The sequence below is a fragment of the Megalops cyprinoides genome, chromosome 2, assembly GCF_013368585.1.
Source record: "Megalops cyprinoides isolate fMegCyp1 chromosome 2, fMegCyp1.pri, whole genome shotgun sequence".
NCBI classification, from domain to species: Eukaryota; Metazoa; Chordata; class Actinopteri; order Elopiformes; family Megalopidae; genus Megalops; species Megalops cyprinoides.
Window position 1 is genome coordinate 22,244,519 of NC_050584.1, and position 10,229 is coordinate 22,254,747.

Consider the following 10,229-nt stretch of genomic DNA (forward strand, 5'->3'; position numbering starts at 1 on the left):
CAGGTACATGAACGCACACACACGCGCACACACACACACACACACACACTCCCACGTTCCTCATTACCAGGCCCAGGCCTGCTCAGTGTCTGCCTCTCTGCATTGTTCGTGCAGCTTAATCACACTCTCTCAGACGGAGAGGCCGGTCAGCACTCGCATGGGGGCTACGCCACCATCACAGGAGCCACAGCTCAAACAAAGCACCGAGAGCCGCCAGAGCGTCTACCGACACCACAGCTACACAGCTACGAATTAGTCTGGGGTTTTCACTGCTGTTGTTGCTTAAATGAGGCCATACCGCCATCCTTGTTTGGGTTAGGCTGACGCTCCGATGTTTTTCTCCATGCCGTTCTTTTACTTTGCCCTGTTTGCTATGTCTAGGACCTTGCATTGTTCTCTCCCTCTCACCCACACTCCCTTACATAAATAAAGTGAACCAATAAGGTGGGCCGAAAAGACCCCAACGAGTCCTGAAAGATCAGAACCCCGGAACATATCTGTAAAACAGGAGATAAACAGCAGGAAGTGAAGGCGAACGGCAGCGGGCCGTATCCCCCCCGGGAGATGACCCTTTGCGTGTGTCTCGTGATTGAAAAACAGCAAACGAATTCCACTGAAAAGCGGACTCCTTCCCATTCTTCCTGGGTTCGTCCAGAAATCCCCGCCTACAGGAAGGAAGGTGAAAAAGCCAAGATGGAAAAGGGGAAACAATGACGGACAGAGGCCCCCCCCCCCCCCCCCCCCATCAGTTTGTACATCTGGAGCGTGCGTGAGGGGTCCAGGGGTCACACCGCATTACATCAACTCCGTCAGCCAGACCAAAAAAAAACTTCTCCGGCCGACCATTTATCAGGCTTGATGACCAGACCAACTTGACAAAATGCTGAAGGCTTTCAGAGAACGATGACCACTAGCAGTGACCATGAACGTACAGACCACTTCACTGGACCAGTGTTGGGCAGTCCTCCTTCTATAATCCCAGGGGTAGGGAACGTAAAATCACAATAGTCAAGAGTCAAGCACGAGTACCCTGAGTAAACATGCAGGCATACTGCATTCATTTTGGTTGGCTTGTTGATAAACGTCTTATGAAAGAAAATAGCAAACAAGCAGTAGCAGTCGAGTTAATACGGAACTTCCGAAAGCCGCTAAACGTTTACGCTTCAGAGCAAACAGGGGAGAGGACTCCATTTAAAGGATATCTTTGAAATGCAGTTAATGATGTATACTTAATCTGGCAGCAGTGACACTGTTTGTAATGAGCATTTGATTGTGGTGTGAAAGGAATGTTTGTTTAAAATGTGTCTGAGGAAATACGCAAGGTTTGCAACAGGACAATGTGATTAAATACAGCTGTAAAAACGGCCATTGTGCAGAAGGTTTTTTTTTATTATTATTTTCCTATTACTGCCAGCAACTGGACATCAATACAACTAACACGTAAAAAATTGCCTGAATAGGTCACCATTTTACAGCTAACTTGGCTTGGATGTCATCCCTTCTACTTAGACAGTACCATATATTTCTGTGAAAAGATAGTAAAGACAGTAACAACCTACTAACTGTTAAGGGAATCAGCTGACTGCACACATCATGAGCAGATCCATTTTATGCATCCATTACTGTCTAATACTACCACTGCGCAAGAGAATCAATATTCACCATAATAATAGTAATAATAATAATAATAATAGCCACTCTTTCTCAATCTGCAGGAGGAACAAGAACTTAAAAAGTACACCATGCTGCACACAGTGAAGCCACTGTGAAAACCGCACGTTGTTTCAGGTGGTGTCTAGTTCAATACAATCAACAGGAGAGCGAGGCATAGTCTGTGAATTAATCACGTCACAGTGTACTTCACCACTGCTGTGCCAAAACACCAGTGAAATGGATGAGACAGGCTTTTTCTTTATTCAGAGGTCCACACAGAACGCCCAGAGAGGATGAAAGATTTCATTTGCAGCTCAGGTGATGGCATTCCGTTTGACTGGTTGCACTTCTTTCCCCCAAAATCTAAACTCCTGAATCCACCCCCATCAACCACCTACATGGGCTGTGGCTCCTTGTAAGAAGGTCTGTGGTTATTGAATGAACTCTGACAATGGTGCAATGGACCTGTGGTACAGAACACAGGACACTGGCCCTGGGATCTGAGTGTCATGGATCGACTTCAGCACTGTTCTGAAGTTACTGGATACCTCGAAAAACACGAAAAATACATGTGATGTATTGGCTGAAGAGTTCAGTTTGCAATTAAAACTGAAGGTGTCACAGTTGTGTCACTGCTGATGTAACCAAGAGTAAGCTACTCAACCTGAATTGCTTCACTAAACATTCAGCTGCATCAATGAATACTGTAAGCTGTGAAAGTCGCCTTGTATAATGGTGTCAGCTATTCAGATAAATATTGCAGTACTGCACAATGTGCCAGATCAAGTTGAAATACAGCCCTTGATAATGAAGTCTTCAACCACTGCAACAATTTGGTTTTATACGGTGCAGTAAAGAGCGGTCAACCAGCAATGGGAGAAATCATTAGGTCAGCATGATCTGGATGTCATTGTTTGGGGGTTCTGATCTATTGTACACTATTTCAGTATGGAGCCATAGAATTGCTGTTGTTTTTTTTTCTCAAAGCATGAGTGTAATGTTTCATGCTGATGGCTGGGCTGTGACTGATGCCTCTAATATGTATAATGACGCTCAGGATGACTTTGGCTCTGAGCGAGAGGGAGATGGAGACCATTGAGGCTAGACAAGAAATGGTTCCCTTTTGATCAAATGAACACCGCTGATTAGATCACATTAGACCCAGGGACGGTGCTGGAAATACAGTAATGAGAACATGCCGGAAGCACATCACTGACGTAGATGTATGCTTTTCTGATGCATACAAATCCACATACATAGAGCAGCGACGAGACAAAAAGACAGTGAGAATAGGATTTGCATGTGGATAAAAAAATCTGCAGTGCTCTCTGCGTCACTGGATCATTAATCATGAATGAATCAATGAATTTCCCACACTTCACACAGGAATATCACTTATTTTCTTATTTGCTCCAAAACAAATTAAACACAGATTGGTGCTGGTAGAGAAAGATGAACAATGACAGAGGGAGGTAACAAAACGGACATGCTGTAGCACCACAGCCTTGCTACCAGTTATCTCTGCCCAGTAAATTGCAGAGGGCTGATTGTTTCGGTTTAATGCACATTAATCAGCTGAGAAGGGGAGGAAGAGACAGACAGAGGGGTATACATGGAAATACAGAGAAAGAGGTTGTAGGAGAGAGAAGGAAGGAGGGAGATGTGAGGGAGCACGAGAGGGGAAGAGAAGGAGAAAAAATGAAACAGGGAAGATGAGCGAGAGAGAGGGGGAAGGGAGAGAGTGGATTGAGATGACAGGGATTGGGCTCATTAAACTAAACTGCTGATTTAATCAGAATGCTGTATTGTGTGGTTTCTCTGAGTCTGAGTTTTGAGGACACTTGTTAAGCACTCAGAAAATGAGCTTTTGAAAAAGTTTGAAAGACAAGAACAGAGAGAAACAGAGAGGGAGGGAGAGAGAGAGAGCGAGAGCGTGTGCATGTGTTTGTTTTGAGACGGCCCTGGGCTCTGATCACCATGAAGTCATTTCTCAAAAACAGAAGCTGTTCTAATTAGTTAATCACCCAGTTCATTAAGCAACGATTTCCCAATAGCAGACATAGCCAGCAATTAGATACCTGGTCAGCAGCAGCCCTGCAGGCATAGCCCAGAGGATTGATAGCCCCGCCACGCCAGCCACAAGCCAATCCACAGCCTCTGTTGATCTGATGTCCAGCCAACCAACAATGGCACAGGTCACTTAACATCAATATTTCCTTGCCAGTCCTGATTCCTGCACAAACTTCAGAGTCCCATTCGTTTTATAACCCTGTATTTATGAGTTACAAATAAATATATTATATGATATACAAATAAAGTAAAAGGGCGATAAGGAAATGGCAGGGGTTATCGGTAGAAGTAACAGCACTGGATTTCATCAGGTACACCAACATAGGAGCTCCAGTTGGTCATCCATACTTAATAGTGAAACAAGAAACCAAGAAACCATGTTACCATTTTCAGATACATATATTAAAACCCTCATGGATGCCGAGGTGAGGAAATGGAATTTAATCACAACAGCCAAGAGGTGATTGCAAAGTGAACAAGTTCCTAAAGAAAAAGTGAGAAGCAAAACCTTTTCTTTGTGAAACCAGTGCTGTAGTGCATAGTCCCAGCAGAGACAAAGCAAATGAATGAAAAATAAACAGACAGCTCAGCCCTAAATCACATCCAGTAGTAACCACTGTCTTCTCTTCATCCCCCTATCTTCCAGCAAGCTTATCCCTGAATGATGTCCCAGGGCAGCAGTGGGCAGCAGTGTAGCATAGTGGTAGTGGAGCAGCGCTTGTGAACGATAGGTTGCCGGTTCGATTCCCTGCTGGGGAAGCACTATGCACTACAGCGCTTGTGAACAGCGCTTGTGAACGATAGGTTGCCGGTTCGATTCCCTGCTGGGGCACTAATGCTGTACCCTTGGGTGAGGTACTTAACCCACAGTTGTGTCAGTAAATATCCAGCTGCATAAATGGATAACATGTAAAAATTGTAACATATGCAAATCACTCTGGATAAGAGAATCTGCTAAATGGCAATAATGTAATATAATGTAAAGGCAGCACTAGCCAGACCTGTCCCCTGACACCTTGCCCAGTGTCTGCCGGGGCAGAGTGCTGTACCCTCCCCCCTTCTGAGATGAAACCCCCTGCAGACCCATGTGAAATGGACCAGCCCCGCTCCATCCCGCTGGCAGATGGGGTGCACTCGGCCCCACACTTCCACCATCTGCATGGCCACCAGCCGGGGGCCCCTTCATCTGGCCCTGCCATCGGGAGCACACTCAGCTAGATAGGCACCAGGGCCCTTTGACTACAACATACACTGCTACACTGGTCAAGGAAGGAGGGGTGGGGGGGTGGCTCACTAAATTGGTTCGAACATCTACTGGGTGAAGCACTGTCTTTGTTTTCCTGGGTCATTTCAAAAGTGAGAGGGAGTGAGAGACTGCCATGCCTGTTGTTCAAATCCCTGTAAACCATCAGCGATGACCTGGTCACCCACACTAATGCAGCTCTCTTTGCCAGCACTGTTCAGAAGATTACATAGAAAATCTAAAATTTCATCCGGTTGTTTTTTTTTTTTTTTTTTCTAAATGATGACCTTGGTTGGACTGGATTTATCTGCGGACTGAGGCAATGTCCACAAAAGGTAAAAAGGTTAAAAAGGAGTTGGGGTCATGTGCAGAAACCGGTAAGGAATGCTGACGGATGAGGTCAGCACAATTTTGAGAGGGACTGAATGAGGGAACGCATAAATACATATATTAATACATAACCACTTAAACTGCCACGGAGATACTGCATAGGCAAGCTCACAGACAATTTAAATAATCAATCATCTACCGTTTCCTAGACAAATGCGCCTCTCAAACCCATCATCGCGTTCAAAATCAGCTCAGACAGTTTTAACCGATATTATTATACCGCGTGCCTGTAAACAGACCAAGAAAAAAGAAAAATCTCAATGGAATCCCGACACGCTGAAGCACAAATGCGGGCATCCTCACACCCACAGAGCAATGGATTCGGGTACAAGATTGTACAAAACACATAAACAATAAAAATGCATGCACTGTATAGACAATCTGTACCAGATAGATACAGCTGGTTTATCCAAATTAATTTCGCCACCCGTCATCACGCCTAAAAGAACGTACTTCTCCATTCAGGCAACGTAACATGAAATGTCTTACTAATTGCAATTTTCCAAGCAGGAGGGCAACAGACTTTTTCTTGCAAATGCACCCACTGGTTCTCAACGAGACGGCGGATTGTACACAGCACGACGCTTCTGATTTCCCCCGGAGATCAAACGTGTTTAAGCTTTTCTTCCGCGAGCTCAGACCTGAATGACAGCGCGAGGGAATGGAAAACGGTAACGTCTCGTTTGTGGTCTTTTACAATCCCAACATAAGTTCATTGAATGAAAAGGTGTCTCAGAGATTCAGTGCTAAACCAGGAAAGCACAAGCAAAATGCCCGCATAACACTGGGACGCCATCAAATAAAAACTCATTTGGAATCGGACAGCCACAATTGCAAACTTATTTTCGGCTTCACGTCACCGGGAGGCAGAAGCAACCAGATTCTTTGCAATCAACTTCTGCGTACTCGTATCAGAATGCACACCAATCTAACAGCAGAATAAATAAAGTAGTTTAAGATTAAACTACTGCTCGCGTCCGGAAATCACTTTTCCAAAGCTTTGCTGCGATGTCTTCGTATTACGAACCCGTAACATCAAAAGCACTGTTACATCCGAATACCAGCGGCTAATCTTATTCCACATGGTTACCTTATTTCAAATTTAAGGATTAACATACCGCTTTCCCCTCGGGATGGGCTACATCTACCAGAACACTTCTAGCGCTGAGATTCCAAACTGAGAGCGTAGAAGGCTATGTAGCCTACCAAAAAGATCTTTTAATTCAAAATCACCTTTTTGCTGTGTGCCGAAACAGAAACTATTCTCTAAAATGTCGAATTATCTTATTATTATCCTCATTAAATATATATTTTGCTCAATGCCCATAACGATAAAATATTAAATGAGTAAAACAGATAAACTACACCGTGCTGACACCTTGATTAAGAAACGAGGCAGCTCATAGGTTTGTGTCTCGAAAAATACCTGTTGGACCTTTTTCATTGTCAAAAATCAAGTTAAATTATGTAGAAACAATCATGAAAGATAATTCCTTTAGCTAAATGTTTGACAAGTCGTACTGATAGCACCAATAAACACGTTACCCTTCCCGACTAAAACATGCAAATTACATGAAGTGGTGCTTTCCTTTTAGCAACACATAAAATGTCTTAGAAGCTTTAAATTGTGCCCGAGATATGGTTGAGTTGCCATGCTGTCCTAAAAAACACAACCACCGCTTTATTCACATTTTAATATAATTATTGGTCAGAATAAAGCGGCGCGCACAGCATAGAACATTTCCTCTGGGTTTTTTTCTGTCCATCCGAAGATGATACACATACCCCTGGAATCATCGCCATTAATGTTCACCGTGGTAACTCGTCTAAGTAGAGAAAGTAAACCCTAAGTACCAATGGACTCGAATAGCATCAGGGAAAAGGTAACCTAATTTAGCGGGGCATCCACCGTCCTAGCGAGCAGTTCAGTCTCGACCCCGCGGTCCAGAGGAACACTACGCTGCATTGCAGCTTCGCAGAATGAATCTCTATCTAGGGCATTTACTGAACACCTCCACCTGAATGGTTTTAAGAGAAGAAAAAAACTGGTGTGCGCTCTATATTGCTCAATTGAATCATATTATAAAACACGAAAACTTCCATGCGCTTGTTCTGTTGTGTTTACAGCACAACTCCTTTCCAACGGGTGTACATTTCCATACATTAGAAATGTATGGTATTCCCATAGATGCGATGTAGTCAGTCACACACTCCATACTGCAATCAAAGATCTAGACATATAGAGAGAAGTCCAGTCATTACCTTCCACTGCAGAAACCGTGGTGATTACACATAAAATCGCTAGCAAATCCACTGCCATGGCAAAGGTGTTCTCCTCTCTTTCTCCCATAATGATTGCCAAGAGGCGCGCACACACACAATCCTTCAGTTGTCACAAAACGATATTCCTGTAGTGTATATTTGAGTCACATTTCAAGCCGTAGTAAGGAGTATGTGAGGAGCTGCTTTAGACGCTGAGGTAGGGGGGATGAGGAGGGTGGACGAGGGGGGGGGGGGGGTGGGGTGGGGGAGTCCGAGAGACCCCCCCCTCCTCCCCACCTCCCCCATCTCACACCCCTTTAACACCTTGTAGCCAATCACAGAAAGAAAACTGAGAATCGCAAACCTATCGCTACTGAGCGCCCCCTCCCACCAATATTGTTAGTCTAAAAAAAAACTTTTTGCTGCCCTATTTGAGCCAGTGCCTGCTCCTGAGAAAGTGAAATGGCGCCTGTTGGTGGTCATTTGTGGAAAGTGCATACAGGGTTTGAAACCGTCAAAGTTGTTTTTCCTATATTTATGTATATACGTATTCATATACAAATTAATACTTCACATTTACGATGGCATCGTTTGCTGTATGCAATGCATCATGATAAATCCATGAAATACATGGCATTTGACTACCCAGACAGCCAAGAGTCCAGTCACTAGTCCAGTATGATGACATATTCAGTTGACCAATTGCATGGATCCATTCTGATTTAACTACAAACATCAGGTCTCATGATCAGCCATGAGAAATGCATATTACAAGATGCTTTATTTTGTCAGCTTTGGTTGATGTACGCCTCTGTTTAAGTGTGGCCTCCAACACTGATTCATATTTAACAATATAATGATCATTTAGGCCCATACGGAGGCCTTTTTGAAAGAATGACAGAGCAATTTGGCAGTGTAGCATAGTGGTAAGGAGCAGGGCTAGTAACTGTAAGGTTTCCAGTTTGATTCCCTGCTGGGGCACTGCTACTCTGCCCATCGGCAAGGTACTTAACCTAGTATTACCTCAGTAAATATCAAGCTGTACAAATGAATGGCATGTAAAACTTCTATCCTATGTAAGTTTCTCTGGATAAGAGCTTCTGCTAAATGACAATTATGTAATGTAATTTCAGGTTGTTGTAAATTAACAATATGGATCTGACTTTGCCTAACAACACAGACTCCAATATCGAATGGGGTGGTCCACCAAGCGATCAAAAAAAACTAGTTGACACTATACAAGCAAAAAATTTAAAAGTGCCATGGTCCAGATAATTGTCCATAATTGTCCATATAGAGAAGCAAATGTGTCTGTCATGCAGAGGTCTTCATGAGTACTACACAGAATTAACCTAACATACTCACATCTATAGTTGTTAACCTTGATTGAGGGTGCTTCCAAAGATACCTTTGTTAATAGGATTCAGAGCTGATTAAAGGCACTTGGATGGTACATTGATAGCTACAAATGCTATAAAATGACAATCCATATAATTTAGACTCTTCAGTTTTCCATTAGATTACGACCAGTGATGGAGTAATTTATAAAGCAACGTTTCTGGTGAAAGCCAACATACAGTGCCAACACTGACCTGCATCTCCCTTGAGTGTTACCGGTCACACAAGGCTGATTGAAACATATTGTGATGTAGACTGAAGATGGCATCCTTGCTTGGAAAATATGCACCCCCTTTCTTACACACACACACACACACACCCTCAGCTATCAAAGGAAAAACTAATCATGTTGCCACTACAAAAGAGTCCCATCAGTGTAACATATGTCCTGTAGGGCAGATCTCCGAGATCACCAGTCGCTGATATGACCCTGCTAATCGCTGGCACAGCGCTGTGGCAGGGTGTGAGGGAGGGGCTGATGCCCCTCCCTGCCGACCATGAGCGGTTGTGGGTCACCTGGGTCGGCATCAGGTGGTGCCCCCTCCCCCACTACCCTATGTTCTGCCTGCGCACAGCATCATCCGCGGCCCTTCACAAGAGCTGCATTTGCATCTAAAATGTCCCTTAATAGCCTTGCAGATCTGGTACATTGCGCGAACATTTCATTATGATATTTGCAAGCTGTACCTCATCTCTTTCCCCAACCCCCCCGCCCCCATCCCTGTCCCATCACCCCTGCTCCTCATTGTGAGTGCCTACTCCAACAGATGGCCGCCACAAAAGGCCCCTTCCCCTGAGACGTACCGCAGACACAGGCCTTGCTGGTGAGGAGGCGGTATTTGCTTATCAATAGAGCGGTCACCACACCTGTTTCTTTTCAATTACGCCATCTTTTCTGGCAGGACCTGGGCCACGGGGCCGATCCCAGTGCCTGTCGTCGTCTCTCGGATGCTTGGAACCAGATAATATTCATTGTTGAATCTCGTCAATCAACTTCGAACAACACCTGATGATGGCTCGCCTCTCCTCCTGTCCAGTAACTTCCTTTCCCTTCCCTGCTAGGTAGGTAACAATACACACAGCAGTTTGGAAACAAGAGGAGACAGCGTAGCCTGGAATACGCTCTTGGGGTCAGGGATTACCCCTGATTCCACTTACATGGTCTGAACTCTGATGGGTTCGGCCTAGCCCTCACCCAAACTCCCCGGGCTGG

At 44.5% G+C, this 10,229-nt stretch overlaps 1 protein-coding gene across 2 annotated transcripts in view; it reads right to left on the minus strand.

Annotated features, from left to right (window-relative positions):
* Nucleotides 1-7,791, minus strand: part of LOC118773776 (ephrin type-B receptor 1) — a 189,053-nt gene extending 181,262 nt beyond the window's left edge. For both annotated transcript variants that reach the window (XM_036522857.1, XM_036522856.1), the window contains exon 1: nt 7,619-7,791. In XM_036522857.1, coding sequence (XP_036378750.1) covers nt 7,619-7,706 — 88 coding nt within the window. In that variant the 5' untranslated portion in view covers nt 7,707-7,791. The remainder of the gene's footprint in view (nt 1-7,618) is intronic.
* Nucleotides 7,792-10,229: the final 2,438 nt, after the last annotated feature.